Genomic DNA, 16,325 nt, shown 5'->3' with positions numbered 1-16,325 from the left:
TTGGTGTTCCAATACATGGGAAATCGGTAACTCTTTCCACGGGGCTCCAGTGTTAACTCACCTTCTGTGCCATTTCCTGTTAGATTGCTAGGAACACCTAAACTCTTATTGCATGGTTCATTTACTTCTCATGGAGTAAATGTCCAGGTCTGGACAAGGTCTCTGAGATAAGCTGGCCATGGGCTGACAAGTAAGTGGACAGTTAGTATCCTCATCAGGTTAATGGTAGCTGCCCCCCCACCTTCAGTGCAGCTAGAGCAGGACAATGTTTCACAGTGTCTTATCCTGTTGTCTCAAGTTATGAAAAAGCAGTGGTTGAAATGTTTATACTCGCATCTGTCCTTTTTGGCACTTACCCTTTTGCAAGGGTTTGCCCTCCATTTTCCCTGCTCTGCTCTAGTGGTTTCATAAATAGCTATAGATTGCTCCATGGAAAGCTCACTGTGCTTTGTTGAGTAGCAGGGACTGACAATGATGACCCTGAAATCTAACCCTCAGTTTGCCAGAGTATGCCTTTTCTAGTCTCTGTAAAACATCTTTTTGTCAGTGAAAACACAGGTAATATTGTGCATATCGACACTATGTAAAAAACAATCTAATCTTTATAGGTCAGTGAGAACTATCTTGAGAAGGGTAAATGTTGCTGACACAGGAGGAGGCTGGGATAAACCTTCTCTAGTAAATGTCTTATTAAGTCTAACTCTATTAGGGAACATGCAGCTATAAAGTATTGAATTTAAAACAATCAACACTAGTATGGGATCTTAAACTGCAAATTATTTTCCTTCTCAAGCACAGGATTCAAGTAAATATTTAAAGATCATTTTCATTTGGAAAAATTCATTGTATTTTATTCCCCAGCAGTCTTTCCTGCCCAGACCATGGCGGCTGGACCTGATGATCTCATTAGGTCCCTTCCAGCCATACATTTCTGTGAACCTGTGAATTAAAAATCGTCATCTATAAAACCTGTTTGGATTCAGAATCACAGTGTTATGTACAGTCTAAGGAGTCTACGACCACTTCTTAATAGTACTTTGAGATTTTTGTTTTGCTTTTCATAGAACATGAAAACAAACGTTTACAAACCTCACATCATTAAAGTAACGCACAAACTTTTCATCAAGCCCCTCCCTTTGTTTTGGATGTACCTTATTTTCAGTATTAATAGTAAAAACAGTGTCTCTTTGGTCCAGAAGTTTACAAGAATATGCAATGTTAACGGCTGTTTCCTGCTTGTCTCCTGTCAGCACCCAGATTTGTATTCCAGCCTCTTGGAGAGCAGCGATGGTATCAGGCACTCCATCTTGTAGCCGATCTTCGATCCCTGTTGCTCCTAGAGAAAGAGGAGGATTAAGTGAACTGATTTGAGTTCCCTTTGTGGTGAGGGATGTGGTGAGATTATGTTAAAAAAATATTCAAAACTTTTATCGTAAAGCAAGATCCACCATTTATTTATGGCTAAGCCAATGCTACTAGCCAGTGGTTGATAAAGACCTCACAAGGCATAAATGTTAATCTTACACTGATCTGACACTGGGGTAAAACTTTTTGTTGATTTCCTGTATTTACCGCATGTCTCACACCTGTCCTGTAGAAAACATATAGATGAATATTAAATATTTATAAAGTGATTAAACACATTAAAAATTGCATTCAGGTTAAGGTTAAAATGACCCAGCCACCAGTGACTAATGACTATTCATTTTGTTTTATGCTCGAATGTTTTATTACAAAAAATAAAATCTGTAATGACAATATATTAACTAAATTGATTATATGCATTTTTGTAGGTACTATACTCTGGTTTCATCACAGGGGGTGCATCTAAATGTACCATTAAGGCAATGGGATAAACTCTGGTGCAGTTTGCACTGGAGTCGGCCGCTCCCAGGCGTAGCATCTACACATGCACCTGGGACTGCATTAGTTTGAGCTGCGGCAGAGCAGCTCCAGGTAGGCAAGGGATGTGGGTGGTCAGGGCCAGGCTCTGGGTGGCAATGTTGGGTGGTGGAGGAGGTGGCTGGGGCATGAGGGTGCTAAATTGTGGGGCTAGGCTGCAGGCCTACAAGCACACATGCACCCAGGAACTGGAAAAAAGATGATTCTACAGTCAATCTTGAGTACTTCATTGAAAGACTTTCTATTGGCAAGTTAGATGCTTTTTCTGTCAAAGGAGGAGAAAGGTACATTAAGTTTCCTCTTTCAAAATAAGCAATCTTTGAAGCAAAAGCCAAGCTCATGCTGAAGATAAATCAGTATATGAAAGATATACAACTTTCCTCCTCTTATCCCTTCCAGAAGGTCAACTTGAAGATGATCTACTAGTGATATTGTACATTACAGACAGGTATTTGAAGATAAGAAGGATACTTATGAAGAAAATTAAATATAGAACATATGGAACATTTTTATAGTTGGCAAAAGTGACAGATTTTTAGATGACTGGAACTAACTGTCCTGTGACTTTGACAACAGTATTTGTGGTTACTACCATGATTTTTTAAATACTTGAAGAGATTGTGTATCTGAAGTTAGAAAAACAGTCTGAAATTATATACATTAGATGACAAAGAAAGTCATATCTGTAGAGAAAGAATAAACTTGGACAACTTTGAAAAACCTTGCTTATGCAAGATAGAGGACCTTGAAACATTTTAATGGAATAATTGTATTATAGTGATGGGTGATGAGGAAGCACCTTGATAGATACCTTTGTGCATGATAAAAATAACTTTTTCAAAGCGAAGAAAGCATGGAAGAACACAGCTATATCATAAATCCATTGGCAGGCAGGTATACATTGGATAGATGTGTAGTGAATTTGAAATATGGTTTAAGTGTGTAAAATATCTGTCCTTGGAAATTGGGTCCTGATTTAAAGTTGGTATATAATTATTTACATTTGGGCCTAGTATTGGCAAAGCCTCACAAGAAGACCTTTTAATATACATTTGTTTAAGGCATTGTCCTTTGGTTGTCAAGAACATCACATCAGAGCAGAACTATTTTACTCAGCATGTCTTATTTTTAGCTACCTAGCAAGGTGAGTTTGGTCTCCAGATGCTGTGCTGTCTCCATTAGTAGCTCATCTCTGTTGTCAATTGCTGCTTCGGCCTCCCGACGAAAATTGGCCCATTTCTCAAAGTCCTCTTCACTCAAAACCTGCACAATAGTAATAAAGGTATGCTGTATATTCAGGCTGAAGTTGAACAGTAGTTCGCAAGTTTTGTATGCAGCCAACATACCCCTTCTTAAATGTTCACAGAATGAAAGACGACCACAAATCAAAGTGTGTAAACACCTCTAGAATGAAGGTGGCCTTTGTTTACTTGAGGAAGGATACCTCTTGCCGGGCCAAGTTTCTCATGCAGCAGTATGCATAATGGAAAGTTTGCCTACGTAGAGATCATTGAGGTGAAGTATTTAGAGGACATTTTCAGAAGATGTTCTGCTCAGCTACTGAAGACGCTCACATTTTAAAATGAGTTTCCTTCCGCCCTCCACATTTGAGCATCACTGTGAGCAGACAGATGTAACAATTGGAACAATATCAATGAATGCCAATATAAGCTTTTGTGATGCAACTATTAGGTTTGTATGATTTTTGTGGCAACACTAGTGTAGCGAAACCATTCCAACTTGAACTCTGATTCATTCAGGGTCAAAGTAAGCTAACTTGTATCATGCTATGAGTTTCATGCAGATATAACCATTGGGGAGTAACAGCTGATGTGCACTCCTGTAACTGCAGATCACAGACACCCTTTCTTAAGCGGTTAAAACATATGTTGGCTCATACCCTGAGTCTTGCCCTATAAGTCACAATCACGTGTCTAGTATTTAATAATATGGTTATAAAAATATTTCAATGCAAGAATTTCAGAATTGACTCACCCACTGAATCTAAGCAAAGTACACCTCAGTCTAAAGTGAAAACATAGGGCACTGATATTTTGAATCGTAGTGTGATTTATAACTACCAGAGTCTGTTTACAAATGATCATGATGTCTTTAAGATACCATATTTTCTTACATATAAAATATAATATAATATAATATAATATATACCTTGTTTTATGAAAGGCTGAATGAAGGAAAAAATTCTTTGTAGTAGCAGGGAGCTGAGCCTGCTAATTATTTAGCTCCCAATGGATAGGTACAGATTTTATTAAACCAACAGAAACTGCTCTTACAGTATTTCTTGCATATAATGTGCACTCCAATTTACAAAAGCTGCTTTCTGGGAAATGGTGCATATTGCATGTGAAAAAAATATGGTATTCAAGCATTGTCCAGCTGAAGGCTGCAAGGGCAAGAAGCAATGAAGAAAATGGTCTTAACACTTTCAATAGAGATTGATTGACTGGAACTAGCAGCAGGCAGCTGCAGGGGTAGGGGCAAGCTGATCTTAGAGTCCAGGCCTGGGAGCTGCCTGCTGCAGGGCCAGTGGACATTGTCTGCCCCCTGTCAGAGGGGGCAGTGGACATTGTCAGAGCCCAGGCCTGACACCGGTGCCCCCTGGCAGCCCAAGGCTGGCACCCAGGGGAGCCTAGAGCTTCCCTTGGATACCATATAGTAGCAGAGCACAGCAGGAGAATCCCTGCCCCGAATTGCTCCCGTTAGGAGCAAATTTGCTCCTGACAGGTGCACGTGTAAATGTGCACTCAGGGAAAACTCACAGCAAAGTATTTTACTGCACAGTAAGCTTTATGAGTGTTAATTGCATGTAGACATACCCAGTGAGGATGAATGTAAATCAACATACAGTTTCTGAAGGTTGCACTGTAGATCTCTGGGATCTCTTGGATTTGTGCCCTAGGCTGCACCCAGACAATTTCTCCATTAAACCACCAGGCTAAAAAACACTACTCCAGGCTGAGTGCAAGAAGTTTGAAAGCTGAATGCTAAATGAAATTTAAGGAACAGACAATGGATTTGTTCAATCTTGTCTGGGATCACTCTAAATAGGAGAAATATTGCCGTATTGGAACTGACTAGTGATCCATCTTTTTAGCATCCTGCACCCAATGTGGCCAGGTGCTTTAGAAAAAAGTGCAAGAAGCAGTTATTGGTCTGTCAGCCATACTGAAAGATTCCTTCCTAAATTAGGCATTTAGAGACTGGGTTAGGTCTGACACAGAGCTCAAAACTCACTGATTTTTCATGTCATAAATCTGTTCATGTGCAGAACATAATTAGCAGATAGCAGTTTCAATTTCTTCTCACCTTCTTAGCTATACACAGGGTTCTTAGGCCATCCCTTGCATAGTGGTCCAGGTGCTTCTGTGTTTTGGCATGTATTCTTCTGAGTTTCTTCTCCACATCAGTGCCATCTGTCACATACAACCAGTCAGTCACTTGTTTCAAGCACAGATCATACCAAACCTAACAACCATAAAGTAACGATGATGACGGACAGGCCAAATGGAAGCTTGGGTGTTAACATAACAGCAATGCCTTTCACAGATCATAAGCATTCGCTTTGTATTCCATATCTTCTGAAGCATATTCATGCTCCTCAGTTTTCAAACAACATGCAGGATAGCATTGCTTGGTCTTCTCTATATTACAGTGCCATGGTTGCCAAGTTAAAATACATTGGTCGGGCCCTTATGACACAATTATTGCACGATTCACATATGGGTTAGGACTCTCTGTGAATCTTAATTAGCCCATTGTATATTCCAGGCATTGTTCACGTTAAACAAAAACCTTGGCGTTGGTGCAGAAATAACACTATGGGGAACTTATTTTTCTTCTATATATTAAAGCTTGAATAAAACATTTTATTCAGGAGAGGACTGCCGACTTCCAGTTCTTATGCATGTACAAGTTAACAATAATAATCATAGCTCTCTGGCTGATTACCTCTGGCAGGGTCTTCTAGTAAATCCATTATAACAGAGTCTGCTCCTTTGGTGTAGACAATTATTTCATCGGTAACGGGGTGCCTCACCACTACAGACATCCTTTTCCTGACAGAGTCAAATCCCAACGTGTAAAGTATGTCAAAAGTCAGGAGGGTACCTTGTGGCAACCTCACAGTTACCTGCTCAGGAGTCCTGGACACTAAAGTGAAACTGTAAGCCCGGGCAGCATGGACAAGGGCCGCCTCATCTGGGCTCTCAGCTTCATAACACAATTCTGCTTGCAAAGAGCCCTGAGTAACAGATTCAAAAGCCTCATCCAGAGAAGTATTGTGAGTCCCTGTGCTGTTCTTCCTGCGAACCACAATTCTACCACCACCATTGCTGTCATCATCTTTGTCACAGGAGTCTGGGGCAGCTGGATTCTCTTTATTATCTTCTGCTTCAAAACTGGCTCCTAGGTCTGAACGGGACTGAGACAATGAGAAAGATTGACTAAGGTTTGCTAATTTTAGCCGTTGAAACAGCTGAAGAATCCTCTCCAAGGAGATTCCTGATGGCTTCATCAGAGGCGGGGCTGTCACCTTGAGACGTGAAAAGACATTATGTACATTACAGCTGAAATGAAACAAATGTGAACCACTGTCATAGTTCCAAACCTCGGAGCACTGATATTCATCTAAGAAATAGCATTAAAAATGCTACCACCTTTTTCTAGCTAATTCTGTCAAGGCACTTACAGTAGAAAAGTTACAGTGATGTTGGTATCTTAACTCAGCCAGCGCTCTACTGATGGACTTCTAATACCTGATAGGCAAAGGTGGAGTTGCACCTCTTAAAATGTTGCCAATTGCCTGAAGGAATTAAATTAAACCTTAAAGTGTCCAAGACTAAATATTTCATTTAGTAAATAAGGAAAAATATCAAAGGAACACTCCAGGTATGAGACTGCCATGCCTATGTATTTTACTGGAGACTGGCAAGCTCTTAACAATTACCAAGGAACATAGACAGGCATGTGTGGTTTGTTGGTGATGCATCAGTCATCACTGCGGACAGAAAATAAGAGAAACAAAAGGCAATTCCAAAATGGTGCATTTTCTTCACTGCAGATTTAATTACTGAATGCTCTCACTTTTGTTAAATAATTAGGTTAAGGAATCTACTCTCCTAGTGCATTTCAAGTTATATTACCCTTTGTCTCGGCTGGGTTGCTGTGGAGACCACAACAGTATTACAGATGGCCAAGGCGAGAAAAAAGTCAGTAGTAGCTGTAGTGCTGGAGAAGGTAGCCTTAGATGTAAAAGGTGACAAGGACTCCATCTGGAGGGCAGCATCTCTCACTTTCCTCAATAGTCTGCTATCAGGGGTCACATCCTTTTCCTGAAAGAGAAGAATGTATTCAGTAAGAATCTTACATTTATGACTGTGCCCAGAACTGCCCCTTCTATTAGTTATTTTAGGATTACAAAGGAAAGACGTGCAGAATAAACACCTAGCCTATCTAGCATAGGGAGAAAAAGAAAAAAAAAGATATAATTTCCATTGCTTCATAAATGGAGGGTCAGCAGGAAACACACGAGAATTCCATGTTACATTTCTTTCTCTCTTATACAGAAGATCCTCATCTATAACAACTCACATATAAAATACTTTCTAAAGTTTCACATATAAAGCTTTTCTACTGTTTAAATTCACAGTTTCACAATGATTATAATGACAGTACTCTAATCCTCTCTCCATCACCTATTAAAGGGATGTGCAAGATAAATGGACATGCATGGATACCCGCTCATTTTTATATGTTTTTATGCTTTATTTACCACCACAAGTAGGGCAAATTTTGTCCTAATTTGTACCCACTATATCCCAATGAAATTAATTTGTAAGTGGAGAATAACTTAATCCTTGAAAGCTCTTCAACACAGGTAGAGAAAGGAAAACAAAGACCAGACTTTTAAACTTGTCTCTAAGATGCACAGTAATGAACTTGAAAGGTATCAAACCGCATACTTTTCAATAGTAATATTCTTAATTCTCTCTCAGCCTTGCTGATGAAGCCACAAGAGATTTCCTAAAGAAGAGAAGATCCAACAACTCAGAGATGATATTAAAAGGTGCCCAGATATTAGGCTGCTGGATAAGAATCTATCTAGAATGGGATACAGAGGTAGTCACTTTAATAGGGTTACAGAAAGAATAAGTCAAAATGGAACTGGATGATAGACAGTTTAAATATATGCTGTACAATCTATACCAGGGATGTCCAACTTCTATGCCCCTGGGAGCTGCACTAGGTGAGGCATCAGCCACTGGGCTGGGTGCCAAACAGTTCCTCTATGCCTTCACTGCACTGCCTTCCCCTCCCCTGCTCCCCCCACCACTGCTGTACTACACAACTCGATGCACCCTGGCCTCACCTTCAGCTTCCCGGGCACACTGCCCTACCCCTTGGGGCAGAGGCTGGAACTAGCAGCCAGAGGGAGGGGACAGCCAGAGCAATGAGGGAAGCAATGGTCAGACAGGAGCCCAGGTTGCAATATAACCCCTTCTGGGTTGGATGTGACTCATGGACCACCAGGTGGACAGCTCTGATCTATACCATGGCTCTAACTTTGCATTAAAACCTGGGAGGGCAGTTTCTTGAAACCGCTGACCAATATGTTGACTGAAACTTCAACAGGGATCTAAGTGGTGATCAGAGGTGTAACAACCAGGGTGTGAGCCTCGGGCAGCAGGGGTGGTAGTAGGGGCAGCAGTAGAGGCAAGGTTGGCTGCAGTGGCAGCTGTGGTCGCTTTAACTGGATTGAAACGCGGGGCTTTTGTATGTTTACATTTTTGCTCTTCGTTTAGCTTGGCTTTTCATACCAGTGTTTTTAAGTACCAAATAGGAGGAACTTTTTATGTCCTCTCAAAGCATTTAAACTGAAATTTCCATGTATCCTGATGCGGTACGCTCTTACCTTACTTAAACAAACAACAAGAAGCCTAATTTTGCAAATCAAACTACTTAATGGAATCCCTTTAGCCAAGGTTGTATCTGAGACAGCTTTTCTTTCTAAAATAAAACTATTCATGCTAGCAAGGACTGGATTTAGTTCAAGGCTGGGTTTAATAAGAGCTTCCACATTTAAAGTACAAGCCACTGTATGAGCCAAGGCTTTTGGATGCTTTCTTTAAGCCACTGCCAAAGTGATTCAGCTTCCTCCTAGTTCATATCAGTCATTGCTCTCTCCTCCTGTAACCTGGCACAGTTATTGTAAGTTCCCCAAGTATGCAAAAGTACTAAATCAACGCCTTTATGATTGTGTTGTGGCCAGCTGAATATGTTACATTATATCTTCTGCTTACTAAAGTGAATAGTGATTCTTAAATCATTCAAATAACTGAAAATAAATCTATTGCTCATTATGCAGAACACAGCTTGAGTTAAATCCAGAGACAAACCGAGATTATGCATTAGCCTTTTAGCTGTAGAAAACCCTCTTGTACTTTTTCCTCTGATGTAACTACTATAACTTTGAAACAAATTAAAGATCTACATCAGTGGTTCTGCAAATGAAAAAACCTTTTTCATTTTCAGATACCGAGAAAATTTTAAATGGATGTGCAGACCCTTTTGGAAATTTTGAATGGAGGTGTGGATCTCTTTGAATTGAAAATGCGGGTATGCACAAACTTTTGATAGATCATAACGATCTTTCACGGACCCCTTACACATAGTCTGCAGACCCCCAGGGGTCCATGGACCACAGGTTGAATACCTCTGATCTAGATACATCATATACTAGCAGCAAAACAAAACAAACAAAAACAACAACAACAAAAAAAGAGGCAACTGTGTTTCCAGCTGCATTATACTTGTTACTAGGATTGTGCGAAGCAGGCCCTATTCGATTTGGATTCAGATTTGGCCCAACTCAGGGCCAGTGATTAGATTAGTTGATTTAGATCGCTGTCCCTGTTTCAATGTGGCTGAATCTGAATGAAGCCAAATCTGAAGATTCGATGCTGATTCAGAGAATCAGCGATTCGGCCGTAGACACAGCTTTAAATGTTTTTTTACATTTCTTGAGGTACCAGCGCAGCTTGTGATCACTGCAATGCTGGGGTGCATGGAGCATCCCATAGGAGTGTGGGGAGGCTGGGGGGGCCCTCCATGTGCTCGGCAGCAAACCCAGAAGTGGATTGGAAGTACTTCTGGTCCACTTCCAGGTCTGCTGGGGAGCACGCAGGCCTCTCCCCTCGGCTTGGTGATCAGCTGGAGGGGGACCCCGGGTGCTGCCCCAGACCCAGGAGGCACCAGTAGCCAAGCCAGGGGGACATGGGAGGGCCCCCCTACATGCTCCCTGGCGGACCCAGAAGTGGACTGGAAGTGCTTCTGGTCCACTTCTAGATCTGCTGCTGAGTGTGCTGGGGAGCCTCCCAGCATTGCAGCATTCACAGTCGCCTGCTAACTAGAGGTATGTAGAAAAAACATTTAAAGCTGCGTCTATGTCTGAACCACTGCATCTTTCCGAATCTCTCCAAATTGATTTGGAGGGTTCTGATTTGATTTGGCAAGATTAAAGAGTCCTTTGATTCAATTTGGATTCTGAGATTTGGCCACCAAATCGGGTCGAATCTCCGCTGAATTGAATCAGGGCCTGAAGCTTCACACAGCCCTACTTGCTACCTTTATCACCTCTTAGTGGACTAAATGGAATGTCTCCATTACATACCCAATTTCAATAAAAACACAGATGTACACACAAACCTTCAAAGCAAGGGAGTATTTATATGTACTATTCCAGTATTTATATAGATTATGAAATAATTACTATTGAAAATATATTATCAAACATCTGTCTGGCTATTTATGCCATATTCAAGATATGTTTCTAGGGTGCTAAATTATATCAAGTTACACAAATGCAAACCACAGAGTGTGGTAACTCTCACATACCTCTCTCTCTTGCCTATTGTCTTTCTATTCCCTTTCAGCTGCATGTATAATGTTAGTGTCTGTTAAAATAAGTCCATGTGGCAAACAGAGATCTATTTACTTTACCATCAAGTAATTTCTGTTGCAACTTCTGAACCATACTTCTCTAAATACAATAATTGAGTAATTGTTATGGAGACACAACCAGGTCAGTTATGCCCAAAATTAGGTTTTAAAAGATAGATACAGAAGCATACCTCAGCACTTCTATGCCCTAGATGGCACAGTGCATGGGGTAGCATCAGTGGTTGTGCTGCTGACAGAGGTAGTACTGGCCAAACTAGCAGTGTAGTGGTGGCTATTTTTGTATGCCCTCCTCCCCCAACTTGGCACCTGGGGCTGGCACCCTGGTCATCCCCTTCTGCCCCCCTTAACTATGGTACTGGATAGTGAGTATACACTGGAAACTTAACAACTAAGATTTATTTTTAATTTTTAAATTTTGATGAAAACTTTGCTCTGCCTGGATTCACCTGCTTTCCTGCCATCTGATCTTAATGGCCTCTCACAGAAGTGAAATGTGTTGTGCAACTGGCTCCCTGAAAGTGCTCTACAGTCATGCCACGATAGAAGTGCACAGCTGCAGAGCACTTTAAAAGTGACTGCTTGCACGACAAATTAACTCTCATCAAATGAGAGTTCAGATGAAGGAACTCCAAAGTGGAGCACTTTCGGTAACTTCTGTGCATGATCAGGGCTGGGATGATGCATATCAACCCCACCTCTGGTGCTGTCTGCAGGAAGGGAGGGGGAAAAGGGAGAGGATGAAGTTGAGAGCTGGGGTTTGCCTGGCCTGAGCTGGAGTGCGGGTAGGTACACTGAAGTCCTCTCACCTACCTTCCTCCCACCCCAATAGGGGCCCTCAAGCTCCAGCTCAGGCTGGACAACCCATAGCATCCTTCTCTCTTTTCGCCCCAGTTCCTTCCTGCAGACAGCACCAGAGATGGTGCTAGGGGAGAGGCTGCAGGTGGCAACTCCTCCACTGGATCAGCTCCGAAGTGGAGCTCAATCCTCCCCTCAACCCTCCCCTCCATGCCCAACAGCAAATGTCTGTTGTGTGGCGGGAGGTGGTCTAACTCATGGCACTTTCTATGAAGCACTGTAAGTGAGAGAGGGCAACTGCATGTCTGCTGACACAGAATATATACGAGTCAGAAGGTGAAACTGAGGTCTGTTTTCTTTGACCAAGTTGATTAAAATGCAAAAGTTAAACAAAAGGAATTAGTGATGAAAATCAGTCAAATTTCAAACACTTTCAGTATTCATAATTTATCACACTCTTTATAAAATGTGTAAGGGATTTAGTATGAAAGGGCAATTTTTTAATAGTTTTAATTTGATAGCATCCCTTCAGATGAACAGCAATTAAAATATTAGTTACTAATGCTAAAAGACAACAATACCTATGACAATTGAAGAGCTTCAGGAACTGTATCTAATAACACAGTGTTATTTATTGGGCATAGTAATAGACTTATTAAATCTACATTTCAGAGTGCTGTTGGGATCTTAATATAAAAACAGAGCAAAGGCACATGGAAAAAATGATAATCTACTTTCTACCTTGCTCCATAATTTATTTTCATATTGTATTGTTCCTCCTCTTCTTATAAAGCTTAGCTAAGCCCTGGCTTCATCCCTGGGTCTGTTTCTTTTACAGCGCAAGATCTGATTCATTTTTTCCCTGCAGAGAAGGTGTAGCAGCAGCAAGACAGCAAATGAATAAAGTAAACTGACCATTTCTCCCACTTGATATACAAATAGACACTATGAAGGAGGCATAGATAAGAGAACATCTGTAGGTCCCAGAATGAAATAGGTAACTCGGCTGAACTCAGTGAGTCTGGACACAATGGATACAATAAGTGTACATAATTGTTTTCATGTATTTTATAAGAAGGATAAATCAGTTTTCTTCCATACAATTGTCTCAATAAGATCAGTATTGTAAATAGCCAGATTTTTCTTCTCTAAATTCCTCTCTGAAACAGCGTGAAATTAATGATGGTCATTGGCGTAGTCTCTTTCTGAGCACTTTCTGAAATAAAGATTTTATCATTCTTTACCACTCTCCCACCCACATCAACATAAGACATGCACATACAATATAAATTTCCTAGCACTGGTATAAGTGCTAGACCTTGACAGTGATTCTGAGATTTAAATATTATGTCTTTTTATTCTTGAGAATAGATTAAATAGACCTATTTTCAACCTCACTTCAACTCAACCTCTAATTTTTCAGGGATAATTAGTAACACTTTGATACCCAACTACTTCATTTGTTCTTGTAGATATGTAGGTATCCAGTTGCTACTGTTGGCTACCTACATCAGTTGGCTACCCACATCTCTCTTTTCCATTCCCAATCACTGTAGGTGGTGGGAGAGGTTCTATGGCCTGAGTCATACCCTCCTGCTGGACATTTACAGTGTTGCTGTGTAGATTGTACCCACTGAATCTATAAGTCTGCAAGCTTTTCTCTGTCTGATTAGAGACCATGCACCATCTCTGGGTCTGGGTTTTGTAGCAAAATCTTAGGATGTGCCTTGTCCTTGTTTTCCAGGCTAGTAGACACTCTGGTTTACAGTCCGCCCCTTTAGAGACACCTGATAGTCGAAACAAAAAGAGACAGGCCATGCAAAAGGAATTCTACATGAAACCTACCCTTTCCTTATAGGTTGCACATGGAATTAATAAATAATTTAAGAGAAAAATCCCTGACTGTCAATTCCTCACTCTACCTTACCCTTCTTCTGTTCACCATTACTTCACATAATTCACCCTTCCTTTTTAAGCTTCTGGAGAAACCAACATTTCACAAAGGGGCATGACTATGGACACGTACTGGGAGGAACACAGAAACAGAGCACTTCTAAAGAGTTAGATTATGTTGCCTCTTGCATCATGTTGTCCTATTCTGCCAAGAAATCCACAATGTTTTCTTCCATGGCCAACACATCCACTTTCATTAACGTCATCAAAAGGTATAAAGGAGGCAGCAGGATCACCTGTTTCTGAGAGTTACACTAACATATTAATTGACAAAAGCTTCTTAGACTACACAAACACCAGAACCTGTCAAACACAGGAGGATGACTCGTAAAACATTCAAACTTAAATAATTTTTATAGCTGACTAGCTTGAAATCCTAACAGCACTAAAGATATAGGGACAGCATCTAAAAACATACAAACTTGCATACACAATCAACTACCAATTGTACAAACACAATTAAAAAGTAGACTGCTCATCACTGATTCACACAAGACAGCTTTACAGTAGGTTTGTGATCACTGCGTAGATAATGGTGCTTTTACCTAACTTGGCTGCACAGATTTTGTGACAGATACCAAATATTTTTTGTTTAGTGCAATTACTTTCCTTTTAAACTTAATATATTGCATAGGATACTATTATGTTAACGTTCTCCTGCTTTAAATTTTCTTGGCAATTGCCCCACTGTGCAGGTGCTTAGAGCAGATGCTGTCCTAATCTTTATCCAAGGACCACTGTGTCTTCTCAGCAGTGGAAAGTTCTTCAATTTTCCTTTTGCCTGAGGCTACTAGTTTTCATGCCTGGCAAACAACCCTTGGAAGCTTGGCATTTAGTGACTAAAAACTAACAAATTTTATAATCCTCGTTTGTGACCTTTGGATACTTCTGTTATTTTTAAGCTCATTTCCTTCCTGTTATTTCTAAGATGCATTTTGTTGAGATAAAGATTCAAGAAAATCTAGATGAAATCTATTGTTTATACCTGGGTTTGAGAATTCTCTTTGAAAATTGCTGGTAGCCACTGAGTGTTTTACACTTTTTAAAAAGAAATACTCTTTTATAAAAGATCTTTACAAACTTTGCTATTCAGCTCTGTTAATTCAATCTTTGTCTCTTCTCTTCCATAATGCTACAGATGGGATCTTTCAGAATCATTGTTTAGTTCTAAAAAAGGTCGGTGTGCTGTCCTGTTTGTCTACCGCATGTTTGCACACCTGTGTCACCTAGAAGCATGGGTTTTGTCATGCAAACACATAGAAAGTCTTTGCCCTGAGGAGCTTACCATTTAAAAAGACAGCACAGGCAAAAGAAATCTTTTTATCCCCATTTTATAAACAGGGAGCTGTCTTACCCAAGCTCACCAAGATACCACTATGCATCACTTAACAGAAGGTAATACACATTATGAGAAAAGTGCATAGGCAGGAATCTGGAAGACAGAGTACAAGCAATAACTGGGTGCCTTCATTTAATGCCCTGCCATATTTGTTAAAGAAGATATCTTAATATTATTTCTTTAGTAGAAGACAGACCCATCAACAGCTAATACTGGCTATTTCAATTACAGAAACAAATCTTGTTCTATGAAGTGGATGTTCTACACTGGCACTTCAGAAACTGTTTTTACGATGGAAGAAAACGAGGAGTCTGAGCTGAACAAGAAATGTTTAGTAGAGAAAATATTATCAGACAATAAACACCTTGTACACACCTGAAATAGCAAGATCCACAAGGCAAATGGATATAGAAGAGTTCTCAATGTAATAATGGGGGCAATAGGATGATGAAGGTTGACCTGTCAGTGAACAGCTGTCATCTATAAGATTGATGTGAAACACCATATTTACTTGAAGCCAAGATAAGGCTTTTCTCCAGTTAGCATTGGAAGAAAGCCTTAGATTTGAGTACAAGGCATTGGGGGAGTGAGGGAGGTTAGGCAGGTTGCTTTGGAGACTGACTCTGGGCTCAAGCCCCATGTCAGAGCCAGAGTCAGCTTCTGTTCCCTCCCCGTTACTGTCAGGTGTGGCTCGGGCTCCAGCTCCATTTCCTCCCAGGGCATGGAGCACATGGAAGCTCCCTCCTCAGCCCAGCCAATCAGCAGTGGCACAGCTCAGGCGGCCGTGGGGCTTGTTAGGATCCACAATTCCATGGGCTCTGTGCTGTGCCCAGGAAGAAATGGAGATGGAGCTGCACCTGATGGTAAACTGTGTTGGGAGTGAGGTCAAACACTCTTGAGAGCAGGCGGTGAAGGGGGCAGTCTACAGGAAGCAGACAGGAGGGCATATCCTGTGGGGGGGGCAGGCGCTGGGGTAGAGTCTGTGGGGGGCAGGTGCAGGGGGTTGCAGACACTGTTGGGGCATGGGCAGACTGCCAGAGAAAAAGGTGAGGCTGGAGACAGAGAGGAAAAGGGATGCCTGCTTCCCCGCTATCTGATCCCTTGCCGCTGCTTTCCTTGCTGTAGCAGTAGGGGTAGGGAGGATGAATTTAAGATGATCCTATGATAATTAGATGCTACATATGGAAAATTATAACAAATTTAGAAATGTTCCATATATAGCATCTAATTATTCATCTTAATTTTGATGGCCACCTATAAGTTTATCAGGGGTGACCACCAGGATCTGGGGGAATGTCTGTTCACCAGAGCGCCCCAAGGGATGACGAGGTCGAACAGTCACAAACTCCTGCAAGAC

The 16,325-nt window shown here is 41.0% G+C and overlaps 1 protein-coding gene and 1 long non-coding RNA gene across 3 annotated transcripts in view; both read right to left on the bottom strand.

The window, feature by feature from the left end:
* ATP10B (ATPase phospholipid transporting 10B (putative)) overlaps positions 1-16,325 on the bottom strand; it is a 299,969-nt gene that overhangs the window by 17,249 nt on the left and 266,395 nt on the right. For both annotated transcript variants that reach the window (XM_019534887.1, XM_019534886.1), the window contains exons 11-15: positions 7,065-7,253; positions 5,872-6,454; positions 5,230-5,336; positions 3,039-3,165; positions 1,152-1,336 (exon numbers count right to left, since the gene is read on the bottom strand). In XM_019534887.1, the coding sequence (XP_019390432.1) occupies positions 1,152-1,336; positions 3,039-3,165; positions 5,230-5,336; positions 5,872-6,454; positions 7,065-7,253 (1,191 nt within the window). The remainder of the gene's footprint in view (positions 1-1,151; positions 1,337-3,038; positions 3,166-5,229; positions 5,337-5,871; positions 6,455-7,064; positions 7,254-16,325) is intronic.
* On the bottom strand, positions 9,554-13,930 carry LOC109309975. Its single transcript, XR_002101102.1, has 3 exons — positions 13,919-13,930; positions 12,418-12,421; positions 9,554-9,641 (listed from the first exon to the last, which is right to left on the bottom strand). It is a non-coding gene; the product is annotated as an uncharacterized LOC109309975 (long non-coding RNA).

Source organism: Crocodylus porosus, unplaced genomic scaffold (assembly GCF_001723895.1).
Source record: "Crocodylus porosus isolate Cpor-Errol unplaced genomic scaffold, CroPor_comp1, whole genome shotgun sequence".
NCBI lineage: Eukaryota > Metazoa > Chordata > Crocodylia > Crocodylidae > Crocodylus > Crocodylus porosus.
The sequence above is the reverse complement of the archived record's forward strand: the minus strand, read 5'-3'. Positions and strand labels throughout refer to the sequence as shown.